The 19,306-nt window shown below is 45.9% G+C and overlaps 1 protein-coding gene across 1 annotated transcript in view; it reads right to left on the reverse strand.

Annotated features, from left to right (window-relative positions):
- Window positions 1-19,306, reverse strand: part of MYO10 (myosin X) — a 223,258-nt gene that overhangs the window by 20,443 nt on the left and 183,509 nt on the right. Inside the window, exons 22-29 of the mRNA XM_066579202.1 lie at window positions 18,349-18,455; window positions 16,482-16,784; window positions 16,125-16,164; window positions 13,059-13,952; window positions 9,797-9,920; window positions 7,927-8,170; window positions 6,008-6,103; window positions 3,523-3,616 (exon numbers count right to left, since the gene is read on the reverse strand). Of these exons, the coding sequence (XP_066435299.1) occupies window positions 3,523-3,616; window positions 6,008-6,103; window positions 7,927-8,170; window positions 9,797-9,920; window positions 13,059-13,952; window positions 16,125-16,164; window positions 16,482-16,784; window positions 18,349-18,455 (1,902 nt within the window). The remainder of the gene's footprint in view (window positions 1-3,522; window positions 3,617-6,007; window positions 6,104-7,926; window positions 8,171-9,796; window positions 9,921-13,058; window positions 13,953-16,124; window positions 16,165-16,481; window positions 16,785-18,348; window positions 18,456-19,306) is intronic.

Consider the following 19,306-nt stretch of genomic DNA (forward strand, 5'->3'; position numbering starts at 1 on the left):
TGTACAACGGTGTGATACGCATCCATTACATTGCTCTGGTGATAATCCGCTCACATTAGTGTGTCAGAATGGCATAAGTGGCAAGGAAGAACGCGGCATGTTCTATTTTGCCATGATATAGACCATTGTTCTACAATTACATTGGGTATGGGGGGCGTGTATATGTGCAGTCATGAAGCGACCACGCGGAAAATATAAGCAAAAAAAAAACGGGACTATGCATGATACCCCGTTTCCCTGAAAATAAGACATACCCTGATAATAAGACATAGCATGATTTTCCAGAATTTGTGAGGATGCAAAATGATTTTTCAGGCTTTTTGAGAATGCTTGAAATATAAGCCCTACTCCAAAATTAAGCCCTGCTAACAGTTAATTAAAAAAGTCAATTTCAATAGTGTCCAGGCAGCTATACATGTAAAAAAAGTTAAACCTTTTTGAACAAAAATTGATATAAGACACTGTCTTATTTTGGGGGAAACACGGTAGCATACATGTTTTCTAATGCTATTATATGATAAACCACGGCAAGTAATACACCGCCCCCCCCCCCCCCCCAACACCCTCACTCGCCAGTCGCAGGACAGAATTTTGTCCCAAAACCAGAAAGTCGCAATAAAAAGGTTACTTCGTAAGGCACGGATGGCGCCCCACTCCGCCGCAGGTCTGATGCCAAGACATTTACTACAGACAAAGGATATAAAGCAAGGAGAATGTTGTGTTTGAATGACAGGTGCAATAAGATGGCATCACAATGGGCAGATATCGGACACTTGGCCGTGTTCCCTGTTTGTGTGGGCATTGTTAGCTCCCTGATTGATGGTCTTCCGTGCCAACAGACTTTCATTCGCTGAAGATATGCCAAGAGCCGGTCCTCCTGGCAGAGCTGTGACTGATGTACGTTGCTATACTTATACACCTACGTGCCGTGTGACTTCAGCCTAGAATCGATCAGACATGTATAATGCATTATTCTCTGCAGCGATACTTAAAGCGTCCGCGCATTTTCATATGCTTTTCAGAATACGTGCCGTGTGTATATCAGACATAGCACTATTTCTGGTCATTATATCACTTGCATCCTGTATTTTCAGCAGTTTTCACCTCTGCAGGCTTCAGCTCTAATTTTCAGTTCTTCCTGAGCTGATGGGAGGAGACTGCTGTTATCATGTCTTCTGCGCATGAAATGCAATGAATAGGAACTTGGCCTACAATACCAAGCTTGGCCACTGCAGGGAAAACGGAGCAGTTTGTGTGCTGGAAAAATCAGCTCAGTGCATGAGTGCACCTGCCCAGCAAACAGCTGATCAGCAGGGGCCACAATCTACTGATGGCCTATCCGAAGAGCCCTTTAACCCCTCAAGGACCAGGGTGTTTTGATCTTAAAGGATCACACAGTTGGTAGGGATTTTTTTTTCAACTATCAAAATTATTTTTGCTATGTTTTTCCCCTGAATATATGGCTTTTTTAAATCTTTTTTTTGCTGACTTTTTCCCCCCATTTTTAGTTTTATTAGGTTCTTAAGGGGTTAACAGTGAATGATCCTGATTGGATCGCGAGAATCTGAATGATAATCATCCAGTGTAAATGCTTGCAGCGACTGAAGGACCTACGAGAAATAAATTCGCTTGACAATTGACCGACTGCCTGTTTACTGTGAATGGAGGCGGGTGGAAGCGATCTCCGGCGCGCTTCTCCTCCAATCACTGAGCCATCATCGGGCCTGTGTAGAAGCAGAGGGGTGATTACCCCTGGGACGACTGTCAAGCACTTCTGCACAACTGTCCCGTGTAAAATGGCCCTGAGGATGGTCCATAAGTGCGGTAGTTTACAGCTGGACCGTGTAAAAGGGCCCTGAGGACGGTCCATAAGTGTGGTAGTTTACAGCTGGATGGCCGGTGAAAGGGCCCTGAGGATGGTCCATAAGTATGGTAGTTTACAGGTGGATGGCCGGTAAAAGGGCCCTGAGGAAAATCCATAAGTACGGTAGTTTACAGCTACACGCCCAGTAAAAGGACCCTAAGGACGGTCCATATGTACGGTAGTTTACAGGTGGATGGCTGGTAAAAAGGCCCTGAGGAGGGTCCATAAGTATGGTAGTTTACAGCTGGATGCCCGGTAAAAGGGCCCCAAGATCCATAAGTATGGTAGTTTACAGCTGGACGCCCGGTAAAAGGGCCCTGAGGACGGTCCATAAGTATGGTAGTTTACAGCTGAACGCCCGGTAAAAGGGCCCCGAGCACGGTCCATATGTACGGTAGTTTACAGTTGGACGGCCGGTAAAAAGGCCCTGAGGACGGACCATATGTACGGTAGTTTACAGCTGGACAGCTGGTAAAAGGGCCCTGAGTAAGATCCATAAGTACGGTAGTTTACAGCTGGATGCCCGGTAAAAGGGCCCTGAGGATGGTCCATATGTACGGTAGTTTACAGCTGGACGCCTCTTTATTCATCCAAGCAAAGTTTATTCTTTTTAATACTTTGAATGTTATCTTCCTGCTGGGGACCCCGACAAGGTCAGCAGAGTGTGAAGAAAGCTCGTTATCTCAATTGTATTACTACATTCATCCTGCCCTTCCAGTACAACAGTCTTTAGGAGCACATTCATCCATAGGACTACCAAGTTTTCCTGAAAATAAGACCCTGTCTTATATTAATTTTTGCCCCAAAAGAGGCACAAGGTCTTATTTTTGGGGGATGTCTTATTACACTTACCCAGCAGGCTCGGTCCAGGCCCTCGTGCTGGTCTCCGGAGCCCCAGATTGCTTGCTTCAGTCTTCGGCCACCCACAGAAGATTGCTTCCTCGTTACGGGATTCATAAAACCAACCTCCAGGAAGTGATGGCTCTAACTGGTTCTCAAGAGCTGTCCAGCCAATCAATTCAGTCGATGAACCAATCACAGCCATCGCTTTGTGGAGGCGGGATATATGAATTGGCTTAGTCGCAGCATTGATTGGCCAATTCATACATCCCGCCTCCACAACACAATGACTGTGAATGGTTCTCGAGCGTTACTGAGCCAATCAATAAAGCGCTCGATAAAACCAATCACAGCCATCGCATTGGTTCATCGAGAGCTGCATTGATTGGTTCATCCAGCGCTGCTCAGCCAATCAGAGCCATCACTTCCTGGAGGCGGGATGTATGAATCCCGTAACCAGGAAGTGATCTTCTGTGGGCGGCCAAGGACTAAAGCAAGTGCGTTGGAGCTCCGGAGAGCAGTGGGAGGGCCCGGACTGAGCCTGCTAGGTAATGTATTGTTTTTTTTTGTATGTAATGCAGCTAGGGCTTTATTTCGGGCTAGGGCTTATATTTCAAGCCTCCCTGAAAATTCTGGGAAGGGCTTATTTTCAGGGCAGATCTTATTTTCAGGGAAACACAGTAACTCTTATGTAAAAAAATGAATCATTACCGGACAGATATCTGTTGTCCAGCACTAAAACGTAAACCAGCCTTAGTGGGATTACAGTAATCACTGGATAATCCACTCGGCGGAGCGATGAATGGATTCCCACTTACCACAGCATTTTGAGGATTTGCTTGCTCATCGTGCATCTCCCGAATTTCCTGCTCGGTGGATGACTGGACCTGGCTCATAACGCTGAACCACTGACTGCAGGGAGAAGACAGAGACTTCATACACAAGATCACCACAAGATCTCATTATAACATACAGGGGGTGGACAAAAATATGGAAACACCATACGAAATGCATCCTTAAATTACATGGGATGATTGATCATATTTTTACAATACTGCCAGTAAATTTTAACTATATCAATAATACATGTAGAGACTGATTTTAAGTGGAGGTAACATGACACAGATGCTGCCAGGCAGAAGTGAACATCTGCCCGAGCGACAAGGCTCCATTGGTTAGGTGTTTCCATATTTTTGCCCATCACCTGTAGGCTTTCCAAGTAATATAAACCCATTAGTTACTGCACGTTCTCCCTTACAGAAAGCATAAACTACAGTATTACTGGTCACATTCATACAGCCTGCAGGGTGATGGCTATTCTGCTATCACACCTCAGCTGTATTACATCATTGCACTGATGAAGTGACCTGAGTTGTAGAGTTTGTTTCCTGGAAGTACAGAGATTATTATATCCTCTGATGTTTTGGAAAAGTTAGTCAGGAAGGGTATCAGGAAGTGAGGGAGGAGACTTATAAGGCCATCCATGCTCCTCTGGTAACATGCAAGTAAAGAGGTTGGAACAATACCCCTACAGCGCCACCTATTGGAAGGCAGCATTCCTGCAAGCCGATGTCAGACTCTATAGACAAGCCTTATAGGTTGCCTGAAGGTTTATACAAGTTTGACATCTCAAGAGCTTTAGTTGTCTGACAAGCCAACCTGTTGTTATCATAGACCTCCCATACAATGAAAGTTATGCAGAAATTGCTGCCTTTAAACAAGCATTGTATTAACCCGATAAGGGCCAAGTACTGTAAATATACAACCCTTGGTCCTGGGCTTTAATCCTGGCCGATAGTAAAAATATGGTGCAGGAAAAAGCTGCTGCTGCTGCAAACTCAGTGACAGCCGAGGACCCGGAGGAGAAGGCAGAAGACATTTTTAACTGCCTCTGCCTTCTCTTTTTTGGGGTACATACTGCACATCCCCCATAACTAGACTGCAAGTCCGATCTCTGCAGAGTCACAATATAGAAACTTAGCCTACAGAATTACTGGGACCCCCCCCCCGGCCCCAATCCCCCCCCTCCCCACTGATCTCTGCAATGAAGACCACCAGAGTGGGGGTCTCTGCTGATTCTTACTTCCCACTGGTCATGTCATGGGGCATTACTGAACACAGGAGTTACCGCTTTACTGCCTCCACATTTCTTTATATCTAATCTGATAATGTAATTCTTACTGTTTCTTTAAACTTACAACGTGACTTGCTGGCAGAAGAAAAGTCATGTAATCCTAATAAATTCTGGGTGTGACCTCGCTCCTAACGTACCGCCTACATGGATTGCTATATCATTTACATCCACACAAAAACATAATTTTCTAATGTTTTATTAAGTTAGGTATGTACTGATTCAGAGTGTTTAGTTAAAACAGTTATTTACTAATGTAAATGCTGGAAATGAAGGGGTTAAAAACAGACTTCATCGTGCAAGGATGAACTCAGAAATTCAACATTCTGAAAAAAAATGTTCAGCGTCATTCTAAATAGGTTCTGGAAAGGCGATTCTAAGCTGCGGTACTGAAATATTACCAGCAGGTGGCGCTGTTACTTCACGATGAGTTCTGCAAAACTTCCTATGCCGTACAGGGATTGGCTGCTCACAAGCTGCCAGCCGGGATGTTATAGAAGAAACAGCAACAAATCAGGCAAAACGTCCATCCTGTTTTCAGACCTCTAACATGTTTACAACTTCGGATGTTTTATTGTTATTTCTTATATCGAGTTTAGAAGAATAAATATAACTCTTCTTCAACGAAAAGGTATTACGCCGAATTCCCACGCGGTGCCCACTTGTCATGTTGTCTTCTCTCTGTTCTGCGGATGTGCTGGGGGGCGAGCCGTCGCACATGCGCAGTGCAGTGAATGACACTCCAGTGGACACATGGATCCGCGGTGACTCACCGCAGGACAGACGGCTTCCATTGACTGCACTGGAAGGTGTCCGTGCGAGGCTCGCACTAGAATAGGACATGCTGTGATTTTTTCCCCCACGAGTGGAAAATTGCAGTTTCCGAACATGGGCATGGAAAAGTGTTTTGCAAGGCATGTCTATGGGCAGTATTTGCTGCGGGATCCCACATTGGGCCAAAATCAGGATTTTCCCACCTTTAACAAACAGACAACATCTGAATGATAACGCAATTTGTAAACCGTTACATTATACCTCAAACTACTAGATTTTCTGAGTAGACGCCTTATTAAAGGGGCTGTCCGAGTTGTAGGATCTGGTTTTAATGAGTGAAGAGATATAGATGATTCTCTATAAGTAGCTTTGATACGTTTGTACATAAATGCTCTCACCTTGCGTCTTCAGGGGACTCTGCAATCAGGTGGTATGTTCGGTTTTCGGCTACAATGTCAATGCCGTTCTCTTTGCCCGTGTTGTCGATGATCTCTCTGGAAGAAGTGGATGTAGAATGTAAGGCGTTCTGTTAACCAAACTCATCGGGCTATTTACTACCACTGACTACACGTTAGACTGTCTCCGCGTCACACCAGATGTATCCCCGTGGCTCTACTGAAGGATACGTCTCAAGTCTTAAGATTGTCTAGTCTGACGGCAGACCTTATAGGTGAAGCAGTTTCAGGCAGACGTCCCTTGACATTAACCTTCACGATGGAGCCGGAGGTAATCCCGGATTCCCGAGAGACGAAGTAATGTAACGCTGCGCATGAATGTCTGAGGTGCGCCTTCATGGTTGTGCCTGCTGTTTAGTTAAGTTGGGACAAAAATTGTGCCACTTTTTGGAGCAAGGTGAATTTTTGAAGCAAATTTTGGTCTTTGCTGGAAGCAGCAAAAAGTGTTTGACTAAAACCCAGTAAATGTGACAAAACATCGAAGGCATTTTTTGGGGCGCGATTTGTGCGAATTCTTAATAGCAAATAAACCCCATTGCTATTAGAAAGCCCAATCTTGTGAAATAATGCTGAACTCGACTGAGATTGGAAATTATATGCAGATGAGAGGCCACTCCTATGGGGGGGGGGGGGTCTAAGAATGTTGGATCTATTCTATGATGTCCTCTTTGTATTGACGGGGTTGTCTTTGAGAAACAATCCCTTTAAAGGAGTTTTACAGGTCTTTCATGTCCTATCATTAGTTATTCTTGGCTTGTCTCTCTCTCCTGCCTTGAACAGATAGGTTTGGAGGAGCTCTCTCTAAAGTTACCCATACACATTAGATAAATGTCAACCAAACGCACTGATATCGGAGGGACTGGCCGACCATCTAATGTGTCTGAGGGTGCCCAGACTCGCCCCTGTTGGCAGATGTTGGGGGAAAGTAAAACTGGGCATATCTTATTTGAAGATGCTTGATCCTCACTTCTCACAGGAGACGAGCAGATATCATCTGTCTCTCCTCATTGAAGACACATGTATGTTCTACTGAGCTCAGCGTGATGTTTAAGGGGGGCTTGGGAGGAATACTTGTTGCTGAAAGATAATAACTAGTCGAAATATTCAACTTTGCCAAATGTACGGATCGAGTGACGCTCAGGAGGGAGATCCGCATGGGATCTGGGAGCGTTCTGGTGTTATACAATAGGTTTATGTGGGACCATAATGTATACTGCTATGGTGATTAAAAGGTTAATTAACTTGGCTCTCAGGTCATTCTGTTGGTAATGGTCTCCCGCTGTGATTGGCCGGGGTGTCGTTGCCAGGCTGTTTTGAGGTAAAGCTGGCAGCGGGCGTTGATTGGTGGCCTAAAAAGAGCGGGAAGCTCTGCCCGTTGCTGGGCAGGAGCGGTGTGGTGGAAGCCTATGTGATTGGATAACGGGAGTGGAGGGGGCTGTGAACAGAGGGCATTTAAGGAATCAGCAAAGAGGTCCCGGGCATCTTTGGCTGTAAAGCAGCTTCCCTCCCTCCCTGCAGGCTGTTGCGGTTGATTGATGGGGATTTGTAGCCCGCATTAGGCGGGTGGGCAAGGGGACTTGGGGATTGTGGTTGGTTTTAGCGCGTCTTAAAGACGGTATTTATTATTAATGGTGTTGTTTCATTTGATCCCCAAGTGTTAATAAAATCCCATCAATAAAGACAGCGGCCTTTTTGTTCCAACCTGGTTGTCCATGTTTTATTTATCTATTATTAAAGGTTTAAGTTGGTGAGGATGTTGTAGCAAAGGTAAGTTAAAGAGAGCGTAAGATTCCATGTCCTAGTAGGGGGTTGAGGATTTAGGTCAGCAAGACATAATACAGCTCACTTGATGAAGAACGTACTTAGCTTCTCGAAGTTCTACAGCTCCTTTTAGTTTTTCCTCACTGTCACTTTCGAAGTACATCAGTTTGGACTGCCGGAGAACAAACCAACGCTTCTTCCAGTTCCTTCTGGACAATGTAGATGAGCCGCCACCTTTCTTATACAGCCAGCCTTGCTTCAAAGCTTCCTGCTTGGACCTGAACCACAGGAAGGTCTCATCTTTTAGGACGCACCAACGCTTCTTCCATGTATTCATCATGCCACCTAGCAAAGAGTGACGGAAGAGTCACATATTACATACCTAGATGCGGTGGAAGAGCCAATATGGTTACAATACATGATAGTAGTTCTACTGCAACTACATCAGTCTGATAGAAGGCCAAGAGAACAGCCGGACTATCAGAATAATGTGTACATGCCTGTGCAGAAAAACAACTAAATGCAATTCCACTGCGCTGTATATAGCAGACAGCTGGGTAGCCATATGCAAAACCGGAGAGCCAAATGTATGGAAGCTCTCAGTCTTTGGACTTCATATTCAACGGGACATCCTGTATCGCACCCAAACTGCTATCATAAAAACTCATGGGCTGTCGAAGTTTGCATCCCAGATGGTCCCATACATGTTCTATTGGTGATAAATCTGGTGACCGGGCAGCCACAGGAGTGGGACAATGTTGTGGGGGCTTCCTGTGACCCGCTTGTGTGTGCGGCCGAGCATTATCCTGCTGGAAGCCCCCATGAGAGGAACACATGTGGCTGCAGGACGTCCTGAACATATTACTGAGCTGTCATTGTCCCTCGTACCACTAATAGGGGGGACCGACTGTTGTATGTGATGACCCCCCAGACCATCACACCATCACGATAGCAGGGGGCAGTGTGCCGCTCCACAGCAAAGGCAGGATTGAGGCGCTCACCCCGAGATCTCCAGACACAAACACAACCGCCGTCAGCGCACAAACTAAACCCGAAGACAACGCAGTTTTCCCTACATAGAAGTTCAGTTTCATCGTTCATGAGATCACTACTAACAGCAGCGATGGTGGCTGTCAGAGGGCGTACATGTAATGGGTGCCGTGAGAATGTCCTTCAGCCAAGTGCCTGGAAATGGTTCCAACTGACATCAGGGTGTAACGATGGCGCCCCCTGTCTCTGGATGGCCGACAATTAAACAGTTGGAGCTGCTGGTGCTTGTCATACTATCAGACGCTACTCTCTACTGGTGGTCTGTAGAGGGCATCCTGAGCCTGGTCACCTTGTGTGCCTCCATCCACTGGTCCCAACACCTCCTAACAGTCTGGTCAGACGCTCCTCTCTACTGGTGGTCTGTAGGGAGCATCCTGAGCCCGGTCACCTTGTGTGCCCTCACACATCCACTGGTCCCACCACCCCCTAACAGTCTGATCAGACGCTCCTCTCTACTGGTGGTCTGTAGGGGCGTCCTGAGCCCAATCACCTTGTGTGCCCTCACACATCCACTGGTCCCAACACCCTCTAACAGTCTGGTCAGAACGGCCCGGTGGGGGACAATTAATCGATACGACCATCCAGCTTCTCACATCCCAATAATGCACCCCTCTAGTAACGGGGTGAAATCTCTTCTCTGCGTCGTAGAGGCGTCAAATGGTCAACAAGCTCTACACAAGTGGAAGAAGAGGTCACTACACGCAAGGAGCCTCCGAGAGCCTCTTATAGGCCAAAGAGGGAACCACTTTTAGGGTCTTAGGTGACAAGACTGTCATCTAATCCCACCACAACTCTCATCATTTGCCCGAGATGGAACTGCATGCTGAGTTTTGCAGCAAAATGACAATTTCTTCTTCTAGGGGCGGATTGTGTTTCTGATAGTGTGTAGAATTACCCTTTACATTCTTCACAGTAACTTACCTTTCATATAAAGAAAGCTGTGGAAGTAAGGCAGAGTAACACAGCTGTAGACCGAATCCCGTCTGTAGGAAAGTTCATCATCTGTATCAAACTTGGAATCAAAGTCTTCTTCACTATCTTCAAACTGCAATACATAAGCATTGAGAGACCTTATGGGAATCCTAGACGTTGTGCTCTACAAACCTGCGACACGGCCGTTAGTATATGTAGTGCGGCGTCCGGCTCATGAGTATTCAGAGGTATGGGAATTATTCTTGGAGTTTAATATAAAGTATCCCAAATATTCCACAGGTGACAATGAAGAATACATAAGAGTTATACAATAAGTGCAGAACGATTCGATTACTCCTCATCCTAATCATATATGACTTCCAAGCATATTCTGCCAATTCCTAAGCAGAGCAACCCACACAACAAAGGGCGGCTTTTCCAATCCGATTTTCCGCTCACAGGGGAGAAACCGAAGCATGCTGTGATTTTCTGCAGGCTACACATGGCCGGCTTCTATCATTGCAGAATGGCCGCAGGAGCCACGTCATCGCCATAGCGCCGGGGCCGCGTCCTCTCAACTGCGCATGGGCTCATTGGTGCTCCAGCCGGTGCATTCGCAGCAGAGGAGGCGATGTCATCACCATAGCAACAGCACGGCGTTTTCTGTACTGTGCATGTGCGCCGTCTGGCACATTCACAGCAGAGGAAAAGACGTGGACAGGTAAGCTGGGGTCAACAGCCAGGCACCAGGTCAAACCCTGCTGCGGGAATCCTGCATGTGGGGTCCGACCCGCCCGTGCGCAGGCGGCCTAACACCGGTGTCACACGGGCGCACACACAATACGCAGAGAGTAGAAGCCATTGAGTTCACTGGGATCGTTTTCTATAAAAAGCCTAAAGTCTGAAAAGCCAAACCTGAGATCTCATGTCTGCTGAGACTCCTTCTTGTACGGGATCACTAAGTGCTACTATGTATCAAGGACGGTTCTCCTCCTCAGATATTTACATCCCTTATGAGTTGGTATTGACAACTTGCACTTGTGTATATCCAGTCTGTTGGGGTGGTGAGATCTGCTGTTATCTGCCTGAAGGATATGGATGACTGCCTTCATGGATAGTATGTGATCCTTGGGGTTCATGAAGAATAGTATGCAGCTCTGAAGGGGTTGTGTGACCCTCCGCCGGAGCGCAGACCGCCGGACGTACGACTGCAGGAAGCTACGTGTCTGAATAGCTCCTGCAGGCAACCGTAATATTCCCCTGCGGCCATTTGTATTACAGGACTACAAGTCCTCCAGAGTTACAGCAGGTCTACAGCTGGATATTACTATTACAGCAACAGTACAGCTATTCGCTAAATACACAATATATCAGGTGCTGTTTAGTTAATGGCTGAGGGGAGGGCCGCCCGGCCTGCCAGTGACCGACACGCTGCTGCGCAGAGCAGATGCGGCGTTGTCTTCATTTTCCTCCCAGCCCCTTTGCAGTTAATCTACTGACTGTGCAGTATGGCCGTGTTCACATCTGCGCTGGGATCCCCCACTGGCACGGAATACTGGAAGGCAGAGTCCTGCATGCACTACTTTATGGACTGGCAAAATGACGGTCAGCTGAGCGGAAACTGAATGGACACCATTATGGTCAATGAGGTCCGAAACAGGAAAACGGAACCCCCAAACGCAACTAAGACTGCAAGTACTTAGGGGAGGTAGGTGACTGACAGTGAAAGGCCTAGGCGCGTTCAGGCAGCAAGAAAGAGGTGAGGCAGCTGGAGAACATAGTTTAGAATGGCTTCTGCCTTCTCATATAGAGGCTAAATAGCACAGAGTGAGCGGCAAGTAGAAAATGCAGGAAGCGGCAGTGTAGTTTCTTGCATGGGACCCAACGATCGTGATCGCTGGCATGTTAGAGCTGCAGGGTCATAGCAGACCCAAGACCAGATTTGATAGTGACTACTGTCACTAGAGGAGCGAATAGGAAGATCAGCAGTAGAGTCACTAAAGTATAAGACACTTCCTTTATTTCATCCTTAAGATATAAGGGTTACAGGCAGCGACGTTTCGGCCAAGTTGTGGCCTGTCACTACAGGGGTTGCTTTCCCCTGTAACTGGGGCTCCTATGGATGCGGCTGCTATGGATGCCCCAGCTACAGAGGAAAAGTGTGAAATGAAAAAAGGAAAAAAAAAATACAGTGTAAATGACCCCCAGAGGTCTTCTATAATGTCATGGGGGACATCGATGTTACAAAAAAAGTTACAAAATTAAGTAAACAAAAGTTACAGAATGAAAAAGAAAAAAAAAGGATATACGGTATATATATAAAATTATAAAGAAAAAAAACAACCCACCACCGAAGCCAACCTAAACCGTTGCCGTAAACGCCCTGTAATCCAAGACTATACAAATTATATAGCAAAAAGTCCAAAACAAAATGCTGAACTATACATTGATTTTTTTCAATCTTTGTACGCATTGCCCCATGTAACATAAAAAATGGAAAAAGAAAACAGTGAAAAAAAGGTAGTAAAAATAGCCAACGAAAACTTTTTTAGCAGGCCAGGTTAAAAAAAAAAAAAAAGGGCCATAAAACCACCACATGGGTAAAATTGCTAAAAAGTGTGTGGTCCTTTAGGACTGAAACACTACGGTCTTTAAGGGGTTAATTACCATTAACTTTGTCTGTGGGTCCAGTGCTGCAGGACCGTGTTGTTTTCACTTAAAGACTCATATCCATGTAAATACCCCACAAGCCCCCCCCCCCCCCATCCATGAATATCTATCTGCAGCACCTACACACGGGACATTGTACAGAACAGCCCATTCTACAGTGCGGGGGCCGCGGCGCGGACTGGAGTTGAGCTTCTGCATCTATAAAATGGGATTTTCCATCTGACGGCTGTTTGCGCAACGGCTTTGTACCTTTTCTACACACTTTTAGGCAAATCACAGAAGGTCTGCATTCACTGACTGTTTACTCCTCATGCAGAACATTTCGGCCGTGTTGTCTTGTAAAACGTACAAGAAAATACTTCTTCCTGTCATTTCTGCAGAACAACGGAGGCAAAAACTGCCAGATGTGAGCCCAATTGTAGGCGAGTACCTACAGTAATTTAGAAGTCTTGAGTAAGTCACACATAAATCACTGTAAAGTGATAAAGTATCCATCATACTAACATCACTGTGTCTATAAAACTTCTCGAATATGTCCAAAGCTGCAGAGAAAACTCCAATTGTAGGAACGGGGCAGAATGCATTATAAGAAGGGACTTACCGATGACTGAGCTCCTTCTGAGCTGAACCTGTAGGCCGATGAGCTGTTGTACGTTCCTATGGAGCACTGGTAATCTGGAGACCACTGGCTGCTGTGGGAGTTGGAGAATGTCACGCTGCTTCCGGAGGTAATGGCCCCATCTTGGTAATCGTCATGGTCATAGTCACAATCTCCATCAGGGATGATGAGGTTCTCCAGACCCGGCAGGTGATTGGCTTGCTCTTCTGGTACACAGTATGTAGACTCTCCGCTGGACACTTTCTTTGTTGTCTTAGGGTCTTGACCGGGAGGTAATAATATATTGTTGGGGCCAAGTTCAGCTGCTGGTCCGAGAGTATAATTCATGTAAGGGTCTTCTTCTGAAGAGTCATCACTGGTTCTAATACCACTTGTTCTTTGATCGGAGTGACCATGTTCACTTGGGTTTGGAGAGTCCTTAAATGCATCATCATCAGCTTCGAAGCCTTCATCAACCTCTTCTTCAGGATAAGGTTGACTAAAATTAAAAGTGGGTTTCTCAGAGCTGGAAATACATTTGAAGTCCTCTGGATAGCCATCACTTACAGATAAGGACATTTCAATGTTCTTTACACATTCATCAATCTCATCAAAGTTGAGGGATTCAAGGAACTCTTGGGCTGCCCTGCAGGCCTCTTCCTCCAGACGCCTCAGCTCTTCATCCCGGAGCTGCTGCAGCCGCTGTAGAGACGCTTCAGTTAAGGACAATTCTTGTTTTTCCTTAATGCGCTGCAAGTCATCAATTTCCTTCTCTAATCTGAGAATTTCTTCCACCTGTTTGTTTTCTTTCTGCTTTTCGATTTCTCGATTTTCTTTATCCTCCTTTTTGGCTTCCAACATGGCAGCGAGATCTTCCTTCTTCTTTGCTTCTTCAGCCTACAGTTGAGTAGATGGAAACGTTAGACTCGACATGGACAAATAAGAGCAAAGGTTAAATATTCACACAATGAAGAGTATAATACACTATTATGTCCGACCGTAATAAGTTCCTGTACACAACGATGAGAAGGAATCCACATATTAGTTCAGCAAACACAGCTTTAATAGGAATATGAAACAGACCGCAAGACGGGACATGAAAACACAGAACAATGGACTGCAAGTAAACAAGGTCAACTCCTAGCGAGCGTGATAAGACGAGACCTTACCGCCACTGGATGCCTCGCTGATGCCTCGTAACATGTTACCAATAGTATCAGTATGAACTTTAGCAAAAGTTTTGGAATTAGATAAACTGTATCATAAATCTATTATAAGATGACAGCAGATAGACAGGATTACTTTGTATCTGTCATACAGTATATAATGATATAAGCTGGTACATACAGGACTGATCGAGGCCTATTTAGAGGACGATGGTGAGGGCTGAACTATTCTTTTCCATGAGCATAAACCCAAAAAACTGTGAAGCCCTTGACTTCCCTTATTATTTTTGGTTACATATAGACCGAAATTAATTAAGACAGGCATGTTATACATCTGTCTTAAAGGGGATTCTAGGGAGCACCGGCTGTCCGTGCCGGGATACTTCGTGGTTGGAGCGGAAGCTGTTGCTCCGACTCCCATGTAATGGCTGGTGCTTATAATTGCAGGCGCAGTTTCATTGAAATCATTGGGACTCTAGCCTGCAATTACAGTCATAGCTCCCATTGACTTCAATGAGAGCTGCGCCGGCCACTACACAGGTGTTGGAGTAGTGGCTTCCACTCAGACCCCGGTGTATCCTGGCTATGACAGCAGGTGCTGCCTGGAAAACCGCTTTAATATAACATATTCTGGTATAAGATGAATTAAAAGGCACACACCTCTTAATAAATGTATCACATATTTTGCCCATCTATGGAAGGGAGATGTTATATACTATTACACCAATGGTTATAGGGATGTTAGAACTATCAGGAAGATTCTGCAGCACAAGCAACAGTTGGCGGACGCAGCTACATTCTCCGTCCTCCATAGAGGTGGCTCAGTGGTTGGCACCGATCCCTTGCAGTGCTGGAGTCAACCAAGGACAACATCTGCATAGAGTTTGCATGTCCTCCCCGTGTTTGCATGGGTTTCATCTCACACTCCAAAAACATAATAATAGGTGAGGACACCAAGTGATGTACAACTGTGTGAACATTTATCACTACTGCTTGGCAATCATGATTTCAACTTTTCCCACTTTGCGATGCCCATTTGCTGAATTAGGCAAGTAATACCCCAGAAGCCGTGTTACTATGTGTAAAGGTCAAGCCAGGATTACATTTAGCTTAGTGCCAAGTATAGTGTTGTGCCAGAGTGCGTTCTATGGGGTAATATCTGGACAGTAAGCAGATACTAGATGTGTCTAGGGTCAGTTCAAACAACTGAAAATGAGGAAACAAAAATGTACATAAACACCGCTAAACCCAATAAGGGCCAAGTACTGTAAATATACGGCGCTTGGCCCTGGGCTCTAATCTAGTGCCACAGTAAAAAAAAAACAGCACAGGATTAAAAATACTGCAATCTCCCAGGTCGGGTCCTCAGATGTCAGTGACAGCCGAGGACCTGGAGGAGAAGACAGAAGAAGTTTTTAACTACTTTTGCCTTTTCTTTTTTGGGCTACAAAGCGCTCACTGAGTACTATGTAATCAATAGAGAAAGCAGAAGTGCTGTTTTCAATATTTGACCCGCCGCCCCCCCTGTTACAGCTTTTACCCCCAATAAAACAAAAAATTGCAAATAAGTTAAAAAGACATATTGAAAAATAGCCCCATGGGAAAAAAATGCAACAAAAATTTTTTGGGGGTAGCCAAAGAAAGGGGAAAATAGGGCAGTAAACCCACTACATGGGTAAAATCCCTAAAAAATGTCTGGCCCTTAAGGGGTTAAAGCCGGATTTGTGGTTAGTGTTACATTCGTAAGCTACAATGTCTGTCTGCTGGCTTACTAACTATGAAATAAGATGTAGTATCTATATGTCAGTGGTAATTGCTTTTTTGTCGTCACACTTTAGATGCAAGTTCCTCTCCGCACCCCCGATGGAGAGAACAGACATTCTGTATCGGCTGATCGCTTTACCTGCTTGGCGAGGAGCTCTGCTTCTTGTCTTTGTCTTTCCCTGTAAGAGGAAGCTTAAGGTTAGTTGTTACGCCGGGCGCATACAGAATGCTCCACTCATTGTACAACCAATGCCTGAGAAGCAATTACTTATTAAAGTATCTAGAAGATCCCACCAGATTGCTCAATTGACTATTTCAATCAATACACATTTACAGACGTGGGGTGGCTTGACTCTGAGCGGGTGTAACGCGAGCGACCGGAATATCCAGCAGCCCTACAGGATAATGACTGCTATATACTGGCTAGGTACCAGTACCATATATATATATTCTTCTTCTGATTCCCTGGCTATTCAGGACCTCCTGCATCTCCTACCTTTCTTCTGCTTCTTTCCTCAGTCTTTCTTCCTCTCTCTTCCTCTCCTCCTCTTCCCTCAGTCGTTCTTCCTCCTCTTTCCTTCTCCGCTCTTCTTCCTCCCTTCTTCTCCGCTCTTCTTCCTCTTCCCTCTGTTTCTGCTCCCGGAGCTGCCTGTAAGTTCGGCGCGCTCTCTGCCCCCGCAGCTGCTTCTGGAAGGTCACCGCTGCTTTCTTAAGACGTAAATACTTGGTCCTTCCCAGAAAGGCCCGGTAGTTCTTCTGTATGAGCAGGACGCAGCGGAGCACCTTCCTGTACTGCTTCCTATGGAGAGAGGGGAGACCCGTAAGACATAATGCCTCCTAGTTATGTATGAGCCCCAATACACATGACCTCCACAGCGGGGCGCTCCTCGCGGGGTCCCGGCTACGCTGATGTTAAACACAGCCGGATCTTTATTTCTCCTGACATGGGGAGAGAGAGAATAAGCTGTGATGTACGCTGTGCTTACAGAAGAAGTACTGACAGCCAGCAGGATGCCTGGGTGACATACGGGCCTATATGTACCGCCAGGACTCATATGCACATGAAAAGGGATCAGCTCATTATGCAAACAGCTATTCAGCTGGCTACTATTGACTTTGAGAAGACACACAAAAGTAAACAGATGCCAGTTATTGGGCTTAATACATGATGTATGACATTTCGGGAGCCAGACATAATCTTATTAGGCTGCGCTCACATCTGCGGGGCGGGGGGGAGCAGGAAAGGGGAATCCCCCTGGCTGAAAGGATCCTACCTATGACGGAGCAGAACAGCGTCGAACGGACTCCACTGACTATAATGGGGTCCGTTCTGTTTCCGCTCAGCTGCCCGGCACTTTAACGAACAAATAAGTTCTGCATGCGGGACTATTTCTTCCAGTATTTTGTGCCGGATCTGTGATGGAACCTACAAGGTTTCTGCGCAAATGTGAACTCAGCTTCATACGACCGGATTCCGATTGCGGAATCTGTGATCAGAGGATCCCCAGGAAACCGAATGCATTGAAAGGCAGGGACTTTATGTTTTTTCGCTCACACTTAAGGATACAAATTGCGTATTCTACAAGCGGAGGAAAAATCGCTGCATGCTCTATTTGCTGCGGACTCTGCACAGACGACCTCCATTGAAGCCAATGTAGGCCGTCCGACCCGCGGCCCATACGCAATTAACATTGGTGCAGGAAATAAAAATATATTTTTTTAAACCTGTACTGCACATACGTAATGCAGAAACAACAGGTACGGGGGGTCACCGGCCGGCTTCACAGCGGAATCCACTATGGGATCCTGCGTGCAGAATCTGACCCGGCTGTATGAAGCCCACCTTAGGGTGATAACCCTGATATTGTGCTAGAGTGGATATGCCAAGTACCTCTTCCCCAAACCATCACTGAACGCAGCTGCACAGGAGCTCTGAATGTAGCTTACCTTTCAGGTATTTAGCTGCGCCATTTAAATTCTGCATTCAACTGTAATTTATTGAATTCAACAAACTTCTATTAAAAGTGTTTCCCAACCCATAAAGCTCATGGGTCACTTCACGCCCGACTATCGCTGTTGTGCTTCTTGCAGGATAGTCGTTCTGTGAATAGAGGGGAAGCCAACGGGGATCTCATCTGGCCGCCCACCTGCATTCATTGTAAACAGGCAGTTGGTCATACATGATGCGCTGCCTGTTCACACGGCCAACAGTTGGTTCTTAGTTCTGCTAAAAGCAATGCAACTCTGACCAGTGAGTGATATCTTACTCGGTGCCCTGACGGTGGCGGCATGCACACGGGGCGATTATCACCGGAGCTCACAGTAAAGGTCACCATATCTTCAGAGCGATATTGTTCACGTACCTTGCTACAAAGCCCATGATGTGTGATTGTATGGTCAGCGCTGCTTTGTACACCTCCACTTCACGCTGCTTCTCTAGTTTGTGCTCCAGAACCTCGCGCAGAAATACCTGAACAAACAGAAAACATTGCAGGGATATTCCAGGGATCCGTGTTCTTCCTTCGCACACTCAAAACTGATAATCTTATACTAGTTGTATTAGGCCACGCTCACACGGGCCGATGTGAATAGCGTGAACTCTAATGGGGGTGCTAACATTGTCCGTGTCCTTAAATCTACACAACAGACTACCTGAATGAGACCGAAGACTGCGAAAAGAGCAACTGAGTACAGAAGACACAGCAGGGGGTCTCATATAAAAATAGGAAATGCACTACGGGGGTGGCGTTCACAGGGTGCAACAAGAAGCCATGGGGACTACCGATCCATACAAACCACACACCCAGGGGACATACATGTACATCCTCTTGGGTGAAGGGGTTAAGTGCCTGATAGTTATCCAATGCAAAAGTACCCTTAAGGGGAGTGTCCAGAATTGGAACGTGGCTGGTTTCCTCTACAAAATAGTGTCACCCCTGTCGACAGCTTATATGTGGTACTGCAGCTCAGCACCACTTAAGAGAGTTTTACACGGGACGACTATTGGCTAAACGAGCGCACGAGTTTACGAGCATTGAGAAGTGAGCGAACCAGCGATGATCTTTAAACAAATTTTGTGCAACAATTGTTACATGTAAAAGGGCCTTTACTCCAATGGAGGGAAGCTGCAATACCAGACACAACCTTTAGGCAGGATGGCGCCATTGGAAAAAGACAATTTTTTTTTTTAAATCCTGTGCAATCCCCTTAAAGGCAATGGTGGCTGTCACTGCCATAGCAAACCGAACTACAGCCAAAACTATAGACCCTCATAGCCTCAAGAATGACCTACCTGAGATTATAAAGGGGATCTATAGACCC

The sequence above is a fragment of the Eleutherodactylus coqui genome, chromosome 9 (genome assembly GCF_035609145.1).
Source record: "Eleutherodactylus coqui strain aEleCoq1 chromosome 9, aEleCoq1.hap1, whole genome shotgun sequence".
NCBI classification, from domain to species: Eukaryota; Metazoa; Chordata; class Amphibia; order Anura; family Eleutherodactylidae; genus Eleutherodactylus; species Eleutherodactylus coqui.